Genomic DNA, 25,593 nt, shown 5'->3' on the forward strand with positions numbered 1-25,593 from the left:
TAGAATTACTAAATTCAGTAAACCATTGAAAAGTAAACTTCACGCTAACGTTAGTGAATTTGGTGCCCATGTGTTTTCAACCGATGGAACAGTTTTGTTATATAAGGTTTGTGAAAAGACAGTTAATCACGAAGAAAAAGTATTTTATAAGTCAACATGTATCAACTAGGAAGTAATTGTGATTTATGTTGATATAATTTAAATTTATTGCTAAATTATATTATGCCTTTTTAAAATTTATAATGCCTTTTTCAAAATTTGTTGTGCCTTTTTTACGTTTTGTTGTCTTGTTTGCCTGCCTATTTCAGCAGTTATAAATGCCTAAACATCTGGACTCTACAGTTATTAGATATAACTAATCTATATACAAACATACCGATCGATGAAATTTTAAACATAATCATCTGGAAATTAAATGAACTACAACTGGATCCCTCCTTAATAAAACAAGTTATCAACACACTAACTGTTTCTTTAAAACAAAACTACTTCAAGTTCAACAATAAAATTTTTCAACAACGAAAAGTTTATTAGCGGAAATATTTTTACAACATCTAGAACAAACATACATAGCTGATCTTTCCAACAAACTCAACATTTCCACTTACGTAAAACACGTTGACAACACTCTCATCTTGTATGAAAGCGAGACGTCTAACGATGCACGAATTACTCATGAGTTCAACAAAATCCACCTAAATATACAGTTCTCACATGAATCAGGTATTAATGTTCAATTAATTTTATGGATATAAAGATTACAGTTAAACAACCCCGAATAACATTTGACATTTTTCGGAAACCCACCTCGACTAATCACACAATACATAATACATCTATACATCCCTCTTCACACAAGATGAGCAAATTCAAATACTTAATAGATAAAATGATCACAACTCCTCTAGATAAAAACAAATATGAGAAAGAAAATAACAATTACATTCTAAACCTTGCATTAGATAATGGCTTCAACAAACAGATCATTAAAACTCTTATTGCTAAAACAAAATCCACTCTATCCAAGAAGAAATTTACTACATTAACCTCTGAGAATACACCTTCTAAAAAACCTCGATTTGGAATGACCTACTTTGGCAAAATCTCAAACAAATTAAATATTCTTTTCAAACAACATAACATACATATTGCCTCCCTTAGAAGTAATAAACTAAATAATATAATGATTATCAAATAAATAATAATGCCACCTTCTCAAACGGAGGTATTTATATGCTTAATTGTAAAAACTGCCAAAAGAAGTACATTGGTCTAACACGTAGGAATTTCAGAACTAGATTCAGTGAACTTGTATTTGATTTTAAGTGCAATAGAAAGAGGTCTAAATTTGCAACACATTTAATTGAAGATGGTCATGAACTTCATAATACAAAATATACACTACAAATAGTTAAAACCTTAAACAATACAAACACAGTAAGTACTGCTGAAGAATGTTTTATCGCGAAGGCCTACAATCATGAAACCCAACTTTTAAACGAACAAATTATTTATATAACAACACACTATACAATTTATATAAACAAATTATAATGCAAAATATCAAGTACCACTTTTACTATTCAACATTACATATTTTCCTGGGTGCAAATTTAAATTTGAAACCACTTAGTGGTTTCATTACAATTCCTAACTGCAAGCTTTCGTTGATTCCCTCCATACCACCTTCTACTGCTATAAAGTGATATCTTCTGATGATTGCAGACAGAATGGTCTTCATCTCCATCATAGCGAATTTATGTCCTACGCACATTCTGCGACCTAATCCGAAGGGTATGTATGAATAAAGATGTCTGCCCACAGAGTTCTCAGGTGTAAACCTATCAGGATCAAATTTATCAGGATTGGGAAAGTAGTCCTTGTCGCGATGGATAACGTAAGTGCTGATAACCACGAAGCTTCCTTCCGGAATTATTTCTCCATTTCCGAGGTCGACTTCATCCACTGTATTCTTATATATATTTGGAAGAGTCGGATAGAGTCTCAGGGTTTCTTTCACTACCTGAAAAAATAAATGAAGAAACAATATAATAATACAGGTGTAGGAACTTCTTCAAAGGAGCCGCAAGTACAGACATATTAAATATCACTGCGCCCAAATCACGAAGCTGATACCCACTCTGCTTACACAGCATGAAACAGGACTAAGTTGGGTCCTTTTGAAAAATGAATCACGATAGTGAGTTAAACATAAAAGTCTAATATCTTATGGTCTTATTTGAACGGGGTTTGAGAAAAGTAGCATTTTTAGTTGGTTTTTCGAATGCGTATTCCAGAAAAAGGGGAGACGTTGGAGAGGTGATGTTGGGTGATTTAGTAGGGAAAATAGCAACAAATGTGTACCTTATTGGTTTGTTGGGTAAACATTGATAGTTTGGCCGTAGTTTCATTGAAGATCTGTAACAAAATATGTGAGAGGAAGACGTGGTAAGCGTTCAGTCAGTGATGGCAGGAGAAATCGGAAGGAGAATCGGATCGAGAAGAAGGAACTGCCTAGTCACTAATGCCCCTTTGCAGGGCACTAGGTTGCTGGATCTTCCTTGCGGGATTATACAGACTTAGACAGAAAAATTCCCGATTTCCTACAGCGTAAATTTGTCTAAATCCAATTCGGGCAGCGCCCGGTTCACACTACTAGGAAAAGGGATATTTTTGCATCCCATTTAGCCTTGAATATATCTTTGTTATGGATTATTTGTAACATTTGATCAATAAGCATACAGAAAAAAAAGACCGGAATCGTGCATAAGAAATTCATTAACGTGCAAACCTATGCTCTCACGGTATGAACCGAAGTCTTTTGAAAGGTACTTAGCGTATGGCAGCCGGTCATTTGTTTTGCTTAAGACTACAAAATTTTGCGTCTGAAAAGCTACTGTTACGTATTGCAATGTTGCCATCTGCCCGCTTTTATTAATTTGTACGAATATCCCGAAAACCGTTCACAAACGATCACAGTGACATTAGGTTCTTATGATTAACTCCCCTGCCTGATTCATCTTTCAAAAGGACTCTATTCAGTTCCCTTTCCTCCCGTTTATGTACAGGGTGAAGTGAAATAACCCTGCAGATTTGCAGAACCAATGGGTCATATTGAATATAAAAAAGGTCTAATGCCATATCGATGGGAAGTTTATAGTTTTAGAAAAAAGAACAAAAAATGTTTTTGCAGAAAAAATTAACGTCGTCATTGTGGATAGTCATTATGCATAGGATCTTCATTGCTGTCAATGCTAATAGTTTGTAGTAGTTCGATAGAATGGACGGTTTTCGTGTAAATTAAATAAAAATATTGCAAATTTGTTACCTGACTATCAACACTAGGCGTGACAATACTTATCAGCTGTTCTAAACTTTCTTTCGATAAGGGTAGGGGATAATTACTGACAGTCAAAATAGTCTTGTGCCAATATTACTTGAATATTCAGCGGAAGTGAGTGTTTGAATCTTTCGATCCTAAGTGAAATTTGTTTTGCCATTCAACTTAGTGTAGAGCAAAAATGCCGAGAATTTCTAATTCGGAATATCTGGACATGATTTTAATTTTTTGAAAGACGAAATGCAATTCGCGTGACGTTCAACGCTTGTATGCAAAAAAGATTTCCGGTAAGACAGTACCTCTGTGCAGAGTTTTTCATCGCTGTCTGCTAGCTGGTCCGTGACACGGGCAGCGTTATTCCAACGTTTCACAATCGGAGTCGACAACAACCGGAACAAATTGTTGATAGGAAAAAGGAGATTTTAAATTTGGTCGAGAAAAACCCGGCCAGAATCAGGCTCTTGATTTTGCAATACGTAACCTTTTGTTTATATCTCACGTCGTTTGAGTTCAATACCTTCGTGTGGAATTTTGTGCATTGAGACGTTGCCAGAGAGTTTAAATTACGATGCAACTGTTTAATTCACCATATACTGAGTCTCAAAGCGTAAATCGATTTTTTGTTTATTTTCATGCAATCTGTCCTACCTTTCAATGTGCAGGGTTATATCGCTTTCACGATAAATGTGTATATAATTTCTGACGCTGATGTGGGTCACACGCACGTAAGCACACACATACACACAGATTATATACATATATGACCTACTTAAGCGGTATAAATTAGTTTCTCTGAACTAGGTAAATAAATGCTAATTTTTGCAAATTTCATTAAAGGAGGGGCCTTTCGCCTTTCAGATAGCGTCATGAACGGCTTGCCGTTGGTCTCCACTCATGGGATTCGAAATGGCAGTTCTGATAATTTGATTTGAATTATAGACATTTTTCTCGGTATTTTTGTTCTCCTTAACAAATCGGACAACTTTTGTTTAAATTATTATTTTATAAATTGAGGTATTGACTCTATCAATACCAACGGGGGAGGGAGGCGCCAAATGCCCACAGGTTCAGTTTTTCATTATTAACTTATAAGTATTTCGAAAAAAAATTAAAAAAATGTTAGTTGGACCGTAAACTGAAAAACTGTGAAATATTTGTAAAAGTATTATTTATGAAAATAAGTTTAAAAATTACAAACTTGTTATGGGCCTTGAAGGGTATAAGAAAGGTGCGGAAAATTTAAGTTTTTCTAAAATTAGATTTTATTTTCCATTGTTGTTTGAACTTTTGAAGTAGATAATAACACTTTAACAATTGTATTAACGGCTGTCGGGTCGTTATTACAATTTCCTGCTTGTTATGAGAACTTGTCTTTCTCATATTTTCTCTTCATAGACAAAGTCACTGGCATTGTTATGGATAGCGATCTAAATTGGAAAACTCAAGTAACACACACTTGCAATAATATATTTTCTCTACTTCTTTCCTTGTTTCATATGAAAAATTTTCTACCACTTAGTCTAAAAAAGAATCTTACTCAGACGCCTGTAATGCCCCACTTTGATTATTGCAATTCCTTGCTAGCTAATGTAAGTTCACTCTTAGCTGAGGGACTACAACGTGTTCATAATGTGTGCATGCGATTCATCTGCAATACTCGTAAATTTTACCATATAACGCCTTCCCTCCAGTTACTTTCATCGGTGCGTCTGAAGGAACGAAGAACAATACATTCACCGTCTCTTCTATTTAGAATCATGCATATTTTTACTCCAAATTATCTGCTATCTCGCCTTCAATTTCTGAAAACTCTTCGAAACCGGCATCAAGCACGTCTTTCTACCCCTCTTCACAGGACGTCTTTAAGGCCTCCCCACATCGACGCCAAATATTCGCACCGGTGGCGAATGTTTCGCTTCGAAAACTTGCCACTGCCTCAGTGTACATTACGGTATATGAGTGTGCCCACACCGACGCGAAAGTATCGCCGGACGTCTGCGAATCTGCAGCGTTCAAATTTAGATTCGCCGCCTGCGCGGTTTTTTTCGCTGCCGCAGCGAATTTTTTTATAGTGTTCTGTGAGAGATTGTAAGGAAACTTCCACTTTTATACGATTTATTCTAGAGGATTACAAGTAAGTAAGGGAAAAGGGCAATATGAGAAGCAATCCAATTGGAATTTAATGAAAGTGGTAAGTTATTCACATCTTTAACATATCTTGAGAGAAAAATTCTAGCCTACATACGGCCTGTCTATAAGGAATGAAATCATATTCGCATCTTTGTTGACTTTTATCAGTCCTTCATAATATTATAGCATTGCTTAGAACAGAAATATATTTCTAGAGGAACTACCTATATGAACTTTGCATCATTTAACATCTTACTAAGGTTTAATAGTTCAAAGTTAATACTTTTCTTAGTTTAGGGAAGGTTTCATTCTTAATAGCAAACATATAAGCCTATATTTAGGCCTAATAGCAATTTTTTGTCAAAATTAATCTCATTCATATTTTATTCCTATGAAATATTCTAGGAACTTTTGTATTAGCTAGTACAGAAGAGTTGTTTCAATAAACATAAATAGGCCTATTAATTGTTTTCATTAAACCTTACGGATTCGCGCTGTATCTCCTAACATTAGTACTCGCGTTTGGTAATGTTTTGGACTTAAGTTAATATATTTATTTAATTATGCGATATTTGTCTACATAATGTTAAAATATCCGACTTGCAATTATTTTTTAAATATTAAATACAATATTATAAGATTGTTGTTTAGTCAGTTTTCCGAAGAAAAGTCTGAAACTCACAAATTATACCAAGAAGGCACCACTTATGAGGCAACTAAGCCAGGAGATAATGGAGTAGGGTGGCCAGCTCCTTTCCCCCTCCATTTCATACATCGCCGAAAAAATTAGCAAAAATCTACACCTAGCAGATACTGCTTCACAGTTACACTGACACATAACCAGGATAATTTTATTAATTATACGCAAATATCACTACTTGTGGGACAAACCTTTCCCAGATTTTAGACTTGGCATCATCTCTTGTCTTCCTCCTCTTGAAGGACGTATTATAACAGAATCAAAGAAAAGTTAGAAAAGACGAGAGGAATAGTCTCTCTTCTGTTTTCGAGATTGTGTTACGCACTTAACGCACGTGTATTGTAAACTATTTTTGCACGATCATATATATTTATAACTGCAAATACTGTATGAATTTTATGATACTTTCTGCGTTGAAAGCGCATTTTAGTGAACGTAGCCATTATACATTCAAGAGAGTATTAGTTTGCTAAAAAAATTAATAAAAGTCAGTTTGTATCTAATGATGAAAAAAAAATTAAAAATATGTTATTGAGGGGGTTAAGACGTATTATATTACATTATAATAGAAAAGCGGACAATTAAAATATAATAATTGTTTCCAAATGTGAATGTATTGATTTCACGAAACTAAAATGATTTATATCGTGTTAGGAGTTTGTTGAACGTACTCGCATTAATTCTCAGAAAATTTGCCAAATGACCGAGAATCTTCCATTGTCATCTGTCTGAGCAGGAATAAAAAATATATTACCAATGAAGTATCTTTTATTTCATTTCACTATTTTCAAGTATTTATATGTGCTGGGATGGTAATTCATGTTATGAGGGATTCTCTGAATATTCGTTTCATAGGTAATTTATCTTTTCAGATATCTTTAACTTCTTGTTTCTGATGAATTTTTGTATTTTTCTACGTGGACCTCACTTTCTCACTCACGCTTCTTCCTTTTTTTCTATGTGTTCTCTCCTCCAGAGCTCTAAGTTCTTTGACAACGTTTGCAACCGCAAGCACAACATCTAAGGCTAAATACTAGGTATCATCGTTCGCCATTTTGATTATTTTCTTTTAATAATTTAATTAAATGTATTCTAATATTTCAGTTACATTTATTTTAATATAGTAAGTACATTTATTTTAATATTGTAATTACATTTATTTTTAATTGCATTATTTATATTTAATTACATTTTTTTAGTATTTATTTATTATTACATTTCAAAACACATACGAGTAATTAAAACAATTTAAGCGATGGAAGTATTTTGGAAGCGGATTTGAAATCAGAGCAAAGATTTCTGTATTAGCAGACAAGAGGTTGTCTTGAGTTGTTCGCCAAGTAAAAAATACTCTTTTCTTTAACTCGCCGTAACTTGAAAACCAGTAAAGATTTTGAATAGCGGCAACTTTTAAAAGTAATTTCCATTCTTTCTCAACATTTCATTCGCTTTGACCCCCCATCTAACGTGAAAAATAAAAAAGTTTACCGCTAACCACTTCTGAAGGTCTAAATGTCTGTTTTGAACAGATCACTTCCAAATTAGTATCTTTTTTCCCCCCGCGTTTTAAAAACAATTCTGATTTCAAAATTTGTTCCATGCTTTCCTCAGTGCCATTAATTTACTAGCACAGAAGCTATGATATGATATTCCTCTGCATACGCGAAATTTGGTCTCCGTCAGCGCTGCGAATATTTCGCCTCGGTGTGGGGTAACATGCGAATTTCGTTGCCGCGGTATACGCGAAATATTCGTCGCCGCCACGCTTGCGAATATTTCGCGTTGGTGTGGGGAGGCCTTTATACTCATCCTCCTACACTGTAGAAATACTCACCTCTGGAATTCGTTACCTATGACGTCAGGAACTGCCGGATTTTATCACTAGAGCTAGGAAGTTGGTACCAAAACTCTTTTGTGAGCTTGAACTATACCGTATCTCTAAAAGTAATAGAGCGTCTCTCGGTGTCAGTGAAGCAAAACGACTAACATGTACAGTCGGGTAGTAACCAAACATGTGCTCCAATCGTCACAGACTTAGAAGAAGAAGAAAATAATATAAAAAACAATAATTTGTAATTATAAAGTTCGTAACTTCCAATCTAAATTAATTTACTCATACATATAAAAATAACATACAATGTATAGAATTATGATTCTAGCCTCATTACAACAAATAACAAAGACAATTTTCATTTTAATCAAAATAAATATTCTTTTAGATTCAGAAAAAATAACAATATTTGTACTCTGAAAATATTCGTTGAAAATATTCGTTCTACGTCACTAGACGTTACTGGAGAAAATCTGAAATAAGATACAGAATTTATTACTATCATCATCATGTGAACACCTACATTGTAAATCTAATAGTGTATCTCGTATATGACACATAATATTAAATCCATAATTGTTTTCAAACAAAAATTCCTTTCTATTGTAACGGCAGCTAGGAAGTTCGTATCATGATTCCGATGTTGAACTTGGACTGTAGGCCTAATGCAAATTAATGCATAGCGGTACGAGATGACAACATCAATGAAAAATAATCGGGAAAATAATAAACGTGTTACACACCCCTGTTTGCATAATTTTTTAATAAGAGTGTAGTTTATTTTTTGGAATCATTCATTATATTCACATTACGTAAATAACATAATATTAACAGAATATCTCACTTTGTTCAGAGCCTAAAATATTAATATAGGCCTAATTAACAATATTCTTCAAACTATTCACGACTGTATACACTCGAACGATACGATGCGTTATTTGTGAACACACTATATATCAGGTGTGAGACGATATTAGCTCCCAATCACGGTAGAAGAGCTCCACCTTAATCACGAGCGCAAAGCGCATCCATTACATAGCGTCGTAACGTAGACACAGGGATGTACATGCATATACAGCACATCGAATAAAGGCAGCAATTATTACAATGGCTTGCATTACTAAATTTCTGGCTATGTAATAGAACTAATTATTCAGTTATTGAATATACATGTACATACAGTATATAAAAAAATCGCAAAGGAAAGGGATTTTAAGAACAAAAAGAGAAATAGGAAAAGTTAATTGTTTGTAAGGAACTCTAACCGACACCGATCCAATTTTTCCCTCTATATCCACAGACCTCAAAGTGGGCTGACAACAGTCAAGCAACCAACTTCGAGTGCACACTAACTCCGTGTGACTTAAATTGTGGTTTTCTGTTAACGAACAGTGATCGGTGTCGGTTAGAGTTCCCGAGTAGCTCAGTGGTAGAGCGTTGGTACGTTAAACCAAAGGTCCCGGGTTCGATACCCGGCTCCGGAACAATTTTTCCCTCTAAATTATTCAAATCAGCTTTACAGGGAGTTATACCTGAAAATCTTGATTTGCATACACGTCACTGTTCGTTAACAGAAAACCACAATTTAAGTCACACGGAGTTAGTGTGCACTCGAAGTTGGTTGCTTGACTGTTGTCAGCCCACTTTGAGGTCTGTGGATATAGAGGGAAAAATTGGATCGGTGTCGGTAAGAGTTCCCGAGTAGCTCAGTGGTAGAGCGTTGGTACGTTAAACCAAAGGTCCCGGGTTCGATACCCGGCTCCGGAACAATTTTTCCCTCGAAATTATTCAAATCAGCTTTACAGGGAGTTATACCTGAAAATCTTGATTTGCAACCATTTTCTTGTTAAAAGCAATTATTTATATACTTCAATTCATTGGTTAGGAGAAATTAATTGGGTCTACTTGCTCGACGTGTGTGATCTAAGTACTTTTGAGCATTTATTATAAAAATAATAAGGACAATATTGATTGAAATGGAGTATATTGATTGTGTGATTGTGAAAATGTAGTCGTTACTCTCCAGTCGTGATTATGTAATGAGTTTCCTTGGAGTGATTTGTGAGATGCACGAAAAAAAAAACAAACTGATTAAATTATGCTATTGAAGAGCCATCGTAATTTTCGGGGTCAATCATTTAGGGGAATACGTTCGATGGCTTGGTTCCAAACGTGGCTATCTCCAAAATCATAAATTTTCAGTATTCACAATTAAACTTTGAAGCTAAATATCAAATTAGAGTTTTTATTTGGTTACTTATTTATTTGACTATAAAATTTTGACATTAATAATTTAAATAATGTATTACCAACAAATATTTTGCACTATCAGTTAACATAAATGTTGATGATTTAAAAAAAAATAATAAGATAGCCACGTAGCCTATGGAATTGTCAATATATGAAAGAATAAATAAAGAAATAAACTAGTACATAATGAACCATACTTCATTCATTTCAGATAAACACAAATAAATGTCAGCTACAGTAAACATATTCAATTTTATCAATGCTTGTTATCCTAAGCTGATTGATTATTTAAAAACTTTAATTCTGACAAAAATAATTGTACTAGTTCTGAACAAAAGTAAAAAAAATGGTAGAATATAATAGTGTATTTTATCACACACTGAGTTCTCTTTACAAACAAATAGAGGCAGATATTATTTTCAAATACTTGGTAAACTATAGTCTTACTCATTTAAAGAAAATCTTCATCTTCGTCATCATTGATATCTGGCACCACTGTTTCATCATTTTCAAGAGCAGAATCACTTAATAAATTCTGAAATAAATCTTGACAGTCATTAGCAACGTTACCTGAATTGCAAATTTCTCGTAAATGCTTCATCTTCAATGCAGAAATTGTCCTCTTCTCAATATTCAATGGTTTAAGACCTTCCTCCATGGTATTTATTGTAAACCGTCGATCTCTCCTTGGTAAGACATTGATACTGCGGAAATCCTCTTCAGAACTGGTCTTAATTTTCATTACAAATGGCTCTGCCTTTTCGTATCTTAATTGTACTAGTTGTACTGAATAAAAGTAAAAAAAAAAGTGTAGAATATAATAGTATATTTTTTCACACGTTGATTTCTCTTTACAAACAAATAGAGGCAGATATTATTGTCAAATACTTGGTAAACTGTAGTCTTACTCATTTAAAAAAAATATTCATCCTTGTCATCATTAATATCTGGCACCACTGTTTTATCATTTACAAGAGCTGAATCACTTAATAAATTCTGAAAGAAATCTTGACAGTCATTAGCAACGTCACCTGAATTGCAAATTTCTTGTAAATGCTTCAACTTCAATCTAGAATTTGTCCTCTTCTCAATGTGCAATGGTTTCAGACATTTCTCCATTGTATTCATTGTAAACCGTATTTATTTTGCTGCCCTCATCAGATGTATTTCTATTCATAATGTTGCTAATGCTTTCCAGTAAACAAACTTGATATCTTTACTTTGATAAACTTGATACTTCGGTTCTATACGATTGGTGTTCTAGCGATCGTCATCCATTCATATGGCAAGTAAACTGGTACATTTTTTGACGCAGTTTCATTCTGGCATGCATCGAATCGCACTCCATCTGACTATGGAGAGACACAAGAAACTTTTGGTCAATAGTTTCTTTTAGTAACACCATTACAGCATGAATGAATACTGCAGCTACATACTGGTTCTTATTTTGTCCTTCACATGTGTCACTTAAGAGCCTTACACTCTTCACTGCTTCTGAAATACTTTTCAAGGTGATGAAAGATACATGAAACAATTTCACAAGGCCCTCGTCCACCTTCTATTTCATTCCACATGTAACATTTTCCACTCCCATCTCCAATATTAAATATAGTAAAATTATATATATTTAACTTTGTTTTGTAGAAGAGGATGGGTTCGTTGGATTTGTGGAGACATACAGAACTTGTTGTAAGTCAAAATTACAAGACTGTATTGTATCAGTATTTAGCTTAGCTTCATTTTTGTCAAGTTCTTTTTCTTCTGTTGCTCTGTCCTTTAGTGCTGTGTGTCTGTTATATTCATCTTGCATTAGTATTAGCTTTTGTTCCGCATTAGATGATTCATAGGTTGTATATTTAGAACATTGATCTTTACGTAGTATATGGAAGGAAAGGTTAAAATAAGTTTTGATAACATGATGGTAAAACTGTTCTTGACAGGTTATAAACCAGTATCCTTACATTCAATTTTGTATAGTCCGTACATCTTTGCAATATTCAATTTTGGACTCAAGTATTTCTTTTTTAATCGTTCCTGCAATAGTGGGATGACATTGCAGGAAATTTGTTGGCGTGGTCTTTTACTAAAGATACCAACTCCTGAGATATTTTTGTAGATCCATACCCACTCCGTTTGTCCATTTGTGTTGTCCTGCTTTGAATAGCAAAATGTAGTACGCCCTTCTTAATAGCCAGAGTATTGAGAAATGTCTTCTTGCATATTTCTTTTCCCGAGGTATCAACATTAAAAAAGAATTTCAATGTTTTAGACCGTTTAGAATTTTCTACACATGTTTTTCTTTTACATTCAATCACCACTACAAGACTGTTAAAAATCACGTTGCCTATTAAAATTGCCAAATTTCCAATAATTAGTGAAAATTTCGCTTCTTTGCGCTTGGATGATACGTATTTTTCATTTTAGCCTACAATCATAAGGCTCAGCCATTGATTAACCTGGAATATGTTGACTCTTCGAAGTCTATAAAATTATAGGAGAGTCAATTGTAATACAATTACTTCTAATTATAAAAATATAATAAAAGAAAATTCATAACAGCAAATAATGAACACGTGTGCAATAATTAATTTCAAATTAAAATAACAATAAGTTACCAGCTGAAAGTTGTATTACCATATCACGCTGCATTGCAAATCCACATCCTGCGATGTTTTCGTAGCAGTGGTTGTACTTATCTCTGGATTTATTACAAAACGGCTATTGTCTTCACTTGAATGAGGCTGTGTATATGTACATTTCCTTAGATGAACAAGTAGCAGTAATATGGGGATCATATTTTTTTAAATGTAATAATTCTAGCATTATTTTACTTCTCAAAACCATCTTCAATACAATAATTATTGTATCACTAGTTATGCAGAAAACTCGCACTAGTAACTAGCATGCTGTTGTTCACAACAGTAACCGAGCTATGCTTACATAAAGGAGTGAGAAAATTATTTTTGTTAGAGTAATATGGTTTCTAATTTTAGCCATTAATTACGACAAACAAATATAGGTTAAAAAGTTTTATTGTCATTGTTAAGATACTTAGTAAGTTACTGAAATTCAGATATTTTTTTAACATAACGAATGAACGACTGTAAATCTAGTTTTCATTCACGAGTAAGATTCGTAATAAAATTACCTGTTGCATTTATTATTATTCTACATATCTATCTGCAGAATTCACTAACTTTGTGCAATAAACAAGCCATTCCACAAGTAGCTATGTGATATAGCTATATATGGAGAACATAAAAGTAAAGAAAACTCTATTCCAATTATGGCTATCTGTTTTGAGACACATTTGGAACTGACATTCAATCTTAAGTTTCACATAGCTACATTTATACACCATGATTTGAGGCGCTATTTTTGAACTTAACGGAGAGACAATTTTAGAGCTTATAGATAATCAGGTTCTGAGTCAGAATATGCAGAAAACTCAAAATCGAAAATTTTGCAGATGGCCACATTTGGAACCAAGCCATCGGTATGATTTTTAAAACTTCCACAATTTTCTGCCAAAAATTTGTGAAATTTAAATTATATAAACAGATCTACAATACTATATAATCTGTACACAATTTGGTGCCATTAAGTCTAATGGATTTGAAATTATATATTTTTATATATTTTATATTTACACCACTAAAAAGGCTCCTTGCGTCAAATTTTCAAAATTTTTAGTACATATTTGCTAAAATCTTGAAAATAGTTATGGGAATAAAAATTAATTAACTCTGGAGATCAGTCTAAATAGAGAGAGAGACACAATAAATTTTTCAACTTTATGAATTTGCCATTACAGCATATTTAATCTAAGTGCAATATGAATATTGCCCGAAGAAACTTAATATTAATGTTTCATACAAATGCTAGTTAAATTTTATTTGTCAACATTTTATTGATCTTTGTTAGAAGTTTCAGACCAATATGACACTAAATATTGTGCAAGAAGCTTTTCATTCAGTAAACTGCTTAACATTTTAAAGTCGAGAAAAACAGCATTAAAAAAAAACAAAACAAAAAAAATCTTCTCAACTTCCGCACCGCATGTGTGGCCATATATGATTATATGGTTAAATCATTTAAAACAGTCTCAAATATAATTACGATTATAAAAACAGAAAAACGTGGATTTTCTTCATTTTTCAGCATTATTTCTTATCTGAAATCAATTTCTACCTTCTCCAGAATAATGTCTATATCTGTGTTGTGTTGTGTTGTGTTTCGTACTGACGTTTCGCATTTTTTTACAAATTATATAGTGTATATTTTTTACTTATTAAACACTGCACTTCACCACCATGTTCATTACATAAAATATTAACCTTCTACTTATCATTAAAATCTGTATTGCAATCTCGCTTGCGATCTGTCATGGTCTGCAACGTTGCATGTGCTGTACACCCTTGTGCCTCAGGTAGAAAAGCTCCGCGCTTATGGAGAGAAGTTATTTTTAAAGCACGCGCTCAGAATTAATAGTAAGCATCGCATCTCTGCTGTATATCTATAGCGGGTGGCAGCAGGGCGAGGCGCGGGTAATATCTATACTTCTCCCTGCACTCAACCGAAATCTGCTGCTTGGTACGAATTTCCTAGTTCTGTTTATCACAATTCAAAATTAAATTGGAAGACATTGCCTTATTTAATGTTTTTTAGGTATTGCTAGAAGTGTTTGTGTTTTTTACTGTAGATTAAAATTTCAAATTTCTTGTTTATGTTCATTAATTAGTTAAGATATAATTAATTATGATACTTAATCACTCATCTGAAGTTTGTGTGACTTCAACCTATGTATATTTTTGTGTGGCTTTACTTTGTTTATAGTGTAATTTTTTATTTTTATTTCTATTATAATATTTGATTTTCTGATGGTGTGGGAGAGAGGACCTGATGGCCTTAACTATACCAAAATAAATACATAAATATATAAATAAATAAATAAATAAATAAATAAATAAATAAATAAATAAATAAATAAATAAATAAATAAATAAATAAAATAAATAAATAAGTGAAAGAGTGAATGAGTAAATGAGTAAATAAATAAATCAATCAATCAATACGTTAATTAATAGCCAGATAGCTAGATATGTCGGCATGTGTATTCGTGAAACCTTCACGGAGACAGTAGTCAATGATGTTTTAGACCATACCTGCACAAACAGCGCTCAACGAGCGCGCGCGCTCCTTCGGAGTGGGAGAGCCGTGTTTACCGCTCGCCGAAACGTAGAGGAAGATACGTCAGAATGACATAGACTTGCTTTAGGCAGAGGAGAGGGAAACGACCACTCAGTTATCTAGTGGAGTACAGTGTGTAGGCCTATTCTCAGTAACTGTTTCACGTTGCTTATCTACTGCTACAGTACAGTATGGAGGAATCTAAAAGACGGAACATAACATTTAACGATTTACAGCTCGAACTTATTGATCTTCAATGTGACCTAAGGGCTAAACATCGTTTGAATAATACTACTAGCCTGGTTGAGCTTTACAAGACTAAACATTAGCAATAATATCCATGACTACAGAGGCTGTCTGTGAAAATGATTGCTATGTATGGCTCAACATTTATATTTGTGAGCAACTGTTTTCTATAATCACTTTAATAAAGGCAGACAATGAACGTCTGTAACTAATGTTTCATTACGATCAGTAGGCTACTCTTCCTTTCAGCTGCCAACAGCATAAAACCTCGTTTTGATGTACTGATAAATAGAAAAATAACAAAATGATATTGTACACTTAAGTAGCTATAGAATTTCTATTATTTCTGTAAAATAAATATTTTTGTATTAATTAATAATTGTCCAAGATAGTTTTGCAAACACTGAACGGGAATTCATTTCATAAACACTCGTAATAGTACTTCCTTTTGTTATATTTTGTACGAGATCACCTCTTCTTCCAATCCACCCTTATAGAGAGCGCAGCTAATATCTGCATTCCGCTCATGAGCTGTGAGCCGGCTCGGAGAGCGCAAACCTTGTGCAGGCCTGTTTTAGAGGAATCAGATACAGAAACAAGTGAAGTTCAGGACAACTTTAAGAAGTTGGATTGTCCGATTCTGACAATGTGTCAGTTAGTGGAGAAGTATATAACTTACATCAAAATCTGAACTTCTATATGTTACACAACGTTCAACACGATCCTCACGACAACCTGTGCAGAATTTTGTACGTGAGAAAATGGAACTTCGTAGACAGAGGAAAGTAAATTCTGTGACGGAAGCAGTACAGCTGTTCCTTACACCACAAAAGATAAACCTGATAAAAGTCCACTCCAATGAAGAAGGTTCTCGTCTAGGTATAGCACACACTGATGAAGACTTCCTAGAGTGTTTTGTTGTTGATAATGGGCGCAATCAATCACACGGCTGCACCAATCCAAGATCTGTGGTCTTTCCTGCAAGTTCGACAAATCTATTATGGATAAATGACTCGAATTCGGTTCTTTGAACTAACAAGAATTCTTAGGTCTGACGACAAGAACATAAGATAATTATACCACCAGAATGACAAGTTTGCACCACTGAGGGAATTATTTCAAAGCCTAATGAGCTCTTTCCCAAGCGTTACATTCTTAGTCCTCATAATTTTATTATAATACTAGCCGTACCCGTGCGCTCCGCTGCACCTGTTAGAAATAAATATAAACTAATTACATAGTTAAAATTGGACATTTGATCCAGGGAACATTCGTGTTTGATAGAAGGATAAATCGTTTAATATGTTACTTAATTTAAATTGTATTCAAATAATTAAAATGCGATCATTTTCGTCCAGAGAGCAATCATTTGCTGCAATGACAATTCCTTTAACATGTTTCGTAATTGTTATTACATGCAACCATAGTTTAATGAAGATTGACATATCATTTAGTTTTAAGGTGTATACTTTATACTGCTTGCTATATGTTTCAGAAGTTACTGTAATAACATTGTAGAATTATGTCCATCTAGAGAAACTACACTTTCCAATGGTGAAATAATAATTAAACAATTAATTAGCGTCCGATATTACTTCATACAAACAGAGAAACATTCTCTGTAGGCTATGTTTAATAGCTTTCGATTGTTGTTGTCCAAGGCCCCTTATAGACGAAGTCATTTGTTTTTATTTCAGTACAGCACCTTAGATGGCGTTGTTATTGTAATTTTAATACTCATTTCTCTCATTAAATATCAGTCCTACCAAATTTTATATAGAATAAAACTTATCAGGTATTATTTTTAAATAAACTTTGTTATGTAATATTTTTCATGAAAATCAATAATAAGCGAGATATTTCGATTTATTTAATTCAGGCCTCCTTTTAACCCCCTTTTTAAATAAAGTATTTTGAATGCCATATAGCCTAAAATCTACGTTACAACGAACTTAATTTATATTCCATTTTTCATATAAATCGGTTCAGCCATTATCGCGTGAAAAGGTAACAAACATCCAGACAGACAGACAGATAGACAGACAGACATATAAACAAAAATAAAAAAAAGCGATTTTCGATTTCCGGATGGTTAATTGTACATGTTAACACCAATTATTTTTGGAAAATCGAAAATTACGTGCCAGAAAAATTTTGGCTGCAGATTTATTATTAATATAGATGAATACAGAGTCTTGTATGTAATGTTTCTTGAATTATAACAAATAAATAACATTAAAGTCTTAATTAATAGATATAAAAACAAAATAGCACAATTTGAAAAAAAAATTAAATACATATTTTATTTGTGGGCCTGAGAGCACCCCGTCCCGTTGGTATTGCACGTTACAGATTATAGGTTGGTATTGTTAGGGTTAAGCAGTTATAACTTATTTGATGTATACCCCGAGAGAAACCCTAAATACGACCTTGTCCACTTATGACCCCGGGCCATGTGCGTGACAGTCAGGTACTCTAGTCCATAAAGCCATCTCTGGGTTTGTGACGAATGATTTTTTTGTCACTCTGTTTTCCTTCCTATTTCTTATTTAGTCATTTTTCTTTCCCGTTGATTCCTTGTGGTTTTCTTTTTATTCGATTTAATTTCTGTTTTTTTTTTTCTCATGGATGGCGGGGTTTTGGTTTTGATGTTCTCCGCTAGGTTGCGTTTAGGTATTCTCGATTATTCTCGATTATGTATATTTAGAGACACTGCGTTTCAGGCTTTGATTTGTGATTGGTTGGTTTGAAAGCTAACGTACTTTGGTGTTTTCTTGTTTGGTTCGGGCCCCCTTGGAAAGTGGTCTCGCCTCGAACGCCATGGAGTGAACATCGTAAGAGTTGAGAGAGCATGTGCACTCTCCCTGAGTGTGGACTTCGTGAATTTCGTCGCAGAGGAGTCTCGCCTCGAACGCCATGGAGTGAACATCGTAAGAGTTAAGAGTGCAAGGCACTCTACCTGCGCGCGACTTCCACTTTACCTTATATAGGCAATTTCAGCGTTGTGCAATATACTTGTTATATTATTTCTCATTACGTATTTGTACATGTTATTATTTATTTTCTTAATTGTTTCTGTCATTAAAATTTATGTTAATTATTAACTTTGTCTCATTTATTCAATAACACAATTCGAGAGTTTACGCAGAAGGTCCATGGTAGCCGAGAAAAAGAAACGTTGAACTGAAATTGAAAAGAGGGCGCACGTTGCAGGTTTAATACAGTCTTAATTATTACACTTTGTGAAAAAGAGATAGAAACTTTGGAAACAAAGTCAGCATTACAATCTGATAACGTCCCGTTTTCAAACTCACCGAATATTTTTTAAATTTATTTATAAGTCGACTAGAAAACTGCTATAGGCCCTACAAACCATTGTTAACTTGTGTCATATCTCATATACAGGAGCATGATGAGGATGGATGTAAAGGCTCCTCTAATTAAATTTATTTTAAAATAATTAATTAAAAGTAATTTATGTGAAATCTGAGTAATGTATATCTGGTAAAAATATGATATTGAAGTTTCTGTGTTGTCATTGAAATTGATGAAGAATCATTTGTGTATTTGAGAAAGATGTCATCAGTGTAGTCGGCTGACAAGATCTTGCTCCAATGTTACATGTCACAGTTCCAGGAACGCCAAAGAGTATGTTGGAGGAAGATATTGACATTGAATGAATGTATTGTTGCATTGGAATAATTCCCAAGTTTTGATACAACTGCTGAATTCTCACAAACCAAAGGGAATTTGTTGCTCTTCGAAGGGACTTCTTTTGAAAATCTTATAGGCGATGCATGTGAGTCTTATTTTGTCCCCCGTACTTGCGCTGCATAAGTTAAAAGAGGTCGAACAAGCAGCATTGAACAATTCAATCCAATTTGTGAACGTTTAATAAACCAAAGGTATCATTTTCGAATTTTAGAAGAGGCAAGCCTAACAATGCGAGTTACAGTATATGGGCATTCCATATAAGTTTCGTATGTACAGATATTTTACAGCTTCTTGATTAGAGAGCCATATAACTTGTTCATTTAGAAGAACCTAAGGAGGAGGATGATGAATAGGTCTTAATGAGAAAATTTTGGCTTCTGTCTTGGTAATGCTAAGTAGTAATCTCCAGTCAGAGAACTAGTTAGATAGCGCATGTGAGGATGTTTGAAGAGTACTAATTGTAGTATTCAGGTTGCTGTGAGAATACATAAAAACGATCTCTATCATCAGCATACATAGTGTTACGTATGACGATCGTATTTGTATGGAATATCATATGTAGAGAGATTGAAGAGAAATGGTGACAGTATAGATTCTTGTGGTACTGGAGGTTAAATTTTCGACGAAACTTTCATTTAATTCCATCTAAACGTGAGAACTGACGCTCAGATAAAAAAAAAAAAAACTTTTTCATAATATGTGGGAGATAGTCAGGAAAACAAAATCTATATAATTTTAGTATTAAACCATCATACCAAACAGTATAAAATACTTGCACAATTTCCAGATACACGGCGGCAGTATAATTTTTTCTCTCGAAGCCTTTGTAATGCATTCAATGACTCTTTGCAATTGATATATGGTAGAATGTTTTGGCCGAGAGCCAAACTGAAAATCTTATGTAATCTTGTTTAGGAAAGTAAATTTGCAAATGCCTTGATGAATAACTTTCCCAAAGAAACAACGATTTCAGCAAGCTTCCAAGTTCTAGAAAAATACTCAGTTAAGAGGGCAACAATGAAAATCACGTCAAATACAGCACAGCTTTTCTGGTAAGCTTATGTTGGGTATAAGACCATAACCTAGGAATTATTTTTATATAGTAGTCTTTGAATAAAGTGAGACAGTTCTTGTGGAGTAGTATAGAACATTTTGTCTGGCACATTAGGTTTATTAATATTTTCAGTAATTTCTATTTCAATTTCAGACGTAGTCTTTTCCTTTAAACTCTTGTTTGGGGTGAATACTTGATGATAATGAGATGCAAGAAAATTACATTTCTATTCTGTGTCTGTGGCTATTTGAGAATCAACACGATGTGTCGAGATGGCTGTTGACTCGCGCAGGGTACGCTTTGTAGCGTACCAAAGAGTAGGCCATATTATCGTCTTCAGATAGAGATAACAAGGAAGACTGATATGACTGTAGACGATGTTGTTCTAGATTTGTCTTCACTAGTCGTATGCGATAATTCAGCTTTTCCGCTCTTATAGTTGCCTCTCTTTTTGCCATTGTCTAGGAATTCGATGTTTTCCATTAATTAATTGTAGTATGGATGATGGTAAGTTGTAGCGTATCAACGGCAGCTTGGGGGACAGTGCAGAATATTTTACACCTGAATATATTGTGTCCGTAAAATTTTAAATATCATAGTCAACATCTTTTACTGTTAGTGGATGATATGCTGTGATTAATATCGTGTCTAGGGTCAATTAACATGTTATTTGTCCGAGTCAACAAAACCATTAATAAGACGCTGCACAAGAGATGTTATTGTAACTTTTATACAAAATAAGAATGTAGTTTTATTATTTCAACAATAATCACTTTTTATAATTGAATGTAAATACTCCCGTCAACAATGGGATTTCCACTCCACACAGTAACACAGTATTCGTTATTGCATTCCACAGACGACAATGACAATTTACTTGGATTATTGAGAACAACAATGAACTGTTAATCTTAACTAATGTTCACAGACTAATGTTTACAAATCAGAACTGTCAGTTCTCAGTTCACAGTTCGTTTGCTTTGGCTAGTTCTTCTAGCTCAGTCACTCGAGTTCACAGTATCTCGAACCCCAGACCTTCAGGAAAAGTCCACTAAACTTCGAACTCAGGTCCCCCAACTGCGGTCCACTGCACTCGAACTCAGGACTTCAGACGCTCACACAGCTGCGGACACACTCAAGTCGAACTCCGGTCTCGAAGCTGGCTTCACTGCTACACAAGACTGCCTGGCTTGCTGTCCACCGACTATAACAACAACTGATCAAGTTCACTCGCGTGTCGTATTTTATAACCAAACCATAGTTACGAGAAAGTACGATGCTTAAAATTTCTACTTCTACAGACTTCTGTTCTCGCCCCTTCTTCCTGGACGATTCTGTTCGGGAGGGTTCGTCCTCCCCTTCACCTCGCACAGCGAAGCACCCGAAGCTTTGCCTCGCGCCGCAGTGCACCACCCCTTCCCCTCTCGGCTGCAGACGTTCCCCTTACGTCCGCCACACCGAAGCGACCAACGTTTCGTCTCCCGCGCTCCCTGTCGGACACGCGTTCGAATCCCGAGGCAGCTGTCACATTATATTAGGAGACAAGTGGAAAGTAATCATCACAGGGCAATGATATGAATCAAGTGTTGTTAATAAGTTGCTAAATGAATATTCTTTTGGATTCCAACATCCAGGACATCTGGGAGCTTAGCTGGATTATATGGATAGTATGTTGGTTCAGTCGGTTCGAGAATGTGCAGACCAAAGTTGTTAGTACAGTCGTAAAAACGATGACCATTTGGATTCATTATCCTGCAGCCCCATGATGTGTGGTTTGAGTTTAGATAACCTACAAGAAGTGTTAAACCGACCGAGGGAAATAAAAGAGCAAGTTATGTACTTAGTACTGAGTAAATATTTTTGGAGCATATAAGCACAAAATGTTTATGACTTTGACATAAAATACATTTTCATTCCGACTATTTCTATATCAGACTTATAAGGAAGAAGTACGTAATGATGTATAATATTACGTTAATTAAAATAACAACACCACCAGATGCATCTGTAGCATTCCTATCATTTCTATATATTTCACATCCTGGAACAGTGAAGACTTTGTTTAGAAGAATGTGAGTTTCTGTGATACAAGATATCGCAGTATCATGTGCTGACAAAAAGATAATCAAAGAAAATAGTTTCATTCTAATACCATCAGTATTAGAATTGATTATAGTGAGCTGATGGATAGAAACTTGATTATTTACTGCCATTCTGAAAGTATGGTCATAGAGACGACATAATGCAATATATAATTTTTGACAAGAATGAAGTCAAAAGAGTGAGAATGCGCGGGATAATCTTAGGGAGTAGATCAGTTAAGAGTGAAGAAGGGAAAGGCTCTGGATCATGTTAACTTATAGGGCGGCGGTGACTCTGATCAAAGAATCCTTTCACTACATTTGAATACATGCTAGATTGAGAATTTGCCTAAAATCTTAAAGTAAATGCTACAGACTTTGCCAGATTTACTTGATGTTGAGAATATACTTTGCGATGAAGTATGGTTGCGAAGATTCGGGAATATCATTCCGTTGTGCTTGTCTTAACTCAACGTCACGTTGCAAATAGTGTTCATAGGTGGATTAGCTGGATTTTGTTGACAGGTCACGCAATTAAGCGGTGTAGTTTTAGTGTTAGGGAATTGAGAGAAATGATGGGCCTCTAGACATCGTACACACTGCGGTTCGAGTTGATAGTAATTATTCCTTGTATGTCCAAAATTTCGGCACGTTTTACATTGAGGAATCTCTTTAATCACACTGTTCAGTCGGCGAGTGAGATTGATGTACCTTGTCGCTGTTGCCTAGTTTTATTGTTTGGTCTTTGCTAGGAGTCTCGTTACTTTATGAAGTGAATAGTTAAGTTCTACAATACCGACTTTTCTCTATTGATCAATGAGAGATTATGGTACATTTCGAATACCAGTAGAAAACTTATTTTCAGTAAGATTTTTATAACTGAGTTATAATATTGCTGACGAATTAAAACAATTTAAGTAGTAAGTGATCTAAAATCATGAGATGTTGATGCCTATACTTTTATGATTGAACAATTTCAACTGTGTTAGGAATTCTGATTGTCCATGATTCTGTATGCTTTGCAATAAGAGTTCGCAACGTTCTTTAAACAGAGAGGTGTTTTTTTTTTCCTTTTGAAGTGTAGAAGCATTAGAAGGTTCCCCCAAACTGTCTACGGTAGCTAAGGGCTGTAATCTCTTTCCATTGGGAATGTTCACGTAACACGTTATTTTCTGTACTATTTTTGTATTTAAGGTTATGCAAAGATGCTTATAGATTTGCATATTAGAAACAGGTGAATTGAGATTAGGTAATGAAGAAGTAATTCTTGTTTGTAGCATTCAACGTTTTTACTTACAAGATTAATTAACTTACCATCTCAGCAGGCAGAGTGTTCGATGCTATTTCAGATAGCTGCATAAATGATGTTTTCTTGATCTTCCTTTGTTTGTTACTGGACACCAAATAAATGTTTACAGAAGCAATATTTCCACAAATATTAGTATTTACATCACTACTCACTGTTTCCATTCAATCAATCATTTTATGCAAATTTTATTAATTTGTGCAAGGTTCCACACCATCACAACCGGATCAATTTCCAGGAGAATTACCTACTTTAACTGTGTCCATGCTTGAAGAACGTTTTGAAGCGCACGCATCACTAGATAATTTTAAATCGAACACTATTATTTTAAGTAATTAAGCAATACTATAAAAAAACAAATATCAATGCTAAAATTGACACCTAACATCAAAATATTCAACATTTACTCTTTACACATTCTGAAACATTTGGAATTAAGAATATATCTCTCAAATTTCGTCCATTGTAGTGTAACAGTGGTTCAGAAATACTAGATTATCGTGCTTCACCATTAATTTGTCCACCTAACATCTTAAAAATTGATGGTTAACAGATTGTTACTGTTGTCTTTGTAATTATAAGTGCTGGTAAAACGTTTTAGATATTAGACATGTTCATAAATCTTTCACTTCAAAATAATTCTTAATGTCACAATTATGTGTTATTTTTTTATGATCTCCTCCTAGGTAGCTTTCATTTCAATCACAGTGTCTTCCTTTGACTGTTTCTTCATAATATATGGATAAATGAAGTTATTCTTTGGAAAAAAACATAACCGCAGTTTTCCGTATTCGAATTCGAGAGTATATGGTTTGAAAGAAAATTTTAAATACTCATGCAACAAATTTTCTGCGTGTACTAAATAAGTGCATGCACATACAAGATAATTAGATTTTATATGAACTTACCTGTTCGAGATATTTCATTTGAATGAGATGTTCATTTGCAACTGCAGCGTGTATATTTTTATTAAATATTTTTATTTGTTCTTTCATAACTCTTTCTTGGACATCTTGATTTTCACAAAGTAGTGCCAATGCAAAACAACACGCAGTTGAACTGGTCTCCGCTCCTGCACCTGTAACGGAAGTTGCTTCTCCAATAACATCGTCCCTACTCAGTTCTGAAGAATTTAATAGGATGTCGGACAGCCTTCCCTTTGTCTTCAAGTAATCCTCGATGTTTCCTCCATTGTGTGTCACTGTTTCGTGTTGAGTTAAATAGTAGTCAATTCCTTTTTTGACCATACCATGAAGGAAGGAGACAATAGATGCTTGTTTCCGACTTGCTTCTGACATGTTGAATATTATTTGAATGAACATCCACGGCTTAAATATTTTTCTGCTCCTTCAAGGTTCTCTACTAATGCAATATAATTCCTCTTTTGAGTGTCTAGTGCATATCCAAATATATTTTCGGCAACAATGTCAAATGTACACTGAGTAAAAAGAACATGTAGAGCTTGAAAACAACCATTCGCATACTCGACTATTCTATTCGCCAGGATATTGCTGTTTTTATCAAAGTTATTTACAAATTTCTCCAGAATGTTGTTGTGGAATGCTGTGTTGAGAATACGTCTGTGTCTTTTCCATTCTTCGCCCTCAATTGCTAAAACTCCGCCCTTGAATATTGGTTCCATAACTTTTTTATCCATTATGTCTGGAAATCTCCTCCAGTCTTTGTCTTGTTTGCATAACTTTTCAATACGTTGAGGATCTTTAAGTAGTATCAGTGGTATCGGTCCATAC

At 34.2% G+C, this 25,593-nt stretch overlaps 1 protein-coding gene across 1 annotated transcript; it reads right to left on the reverse strand.

Moving 5' to 3' along the window:
* Positions 1–634: 634 nt before the first annotated feature.
* Positions 635–25,140, reverse strand: LOC138695188 (cytochrome P450 4c3-like). Its single transcript, XM_069819647.1, has 2 exons — positions 24,751–25,140; positions 635–2,023 (listed from the first exon to the last, which is right to left on the reverse strand). Exons 1-2 carry the CDS (start codon positions 25,138–25,140, stop codon positions 1,580–1,582), a joined length of 834 nt encoding a protein of 277 aa, XP_069675748.1. The 3' UTR covers positions 635–1,579.
* Between the last annotated feature and the right edge of the window lie 453 nt (positions 25,141–25,593).

This window comes from Periplaneta americana, chromosome 2, assembly GCF_040183065.1.
Source record: "Periplaneta americana isolate PAMFEO1 chromosome 2, P.americana_PAMFEO1_priV1, whole genome shotgun sequence".
NCBI lineage: Eukaryota > Metazoa > Arthropoda > Insecta > Blattodea > Blattidae > Periplaneta > Periplaneta americana.

Excerpts from the sequence above, each read along its gene's own strand:
- LOC138695188 (XM_069819647.1), bottom strand. The coding sequence starts at position 25,140 with ATGTCAGAAGCAAGTCGGAAACAAGCATCTATTGTCTCCTTCCTTCAT. Across the intron at positions 2,024-24,750 it reads AAATGAAATATCTCGAACAG|GTAGTGAAAGAAACCCTGAG; the intron begins GTAAGTTCATAT and ends TTATTTTTTCAG.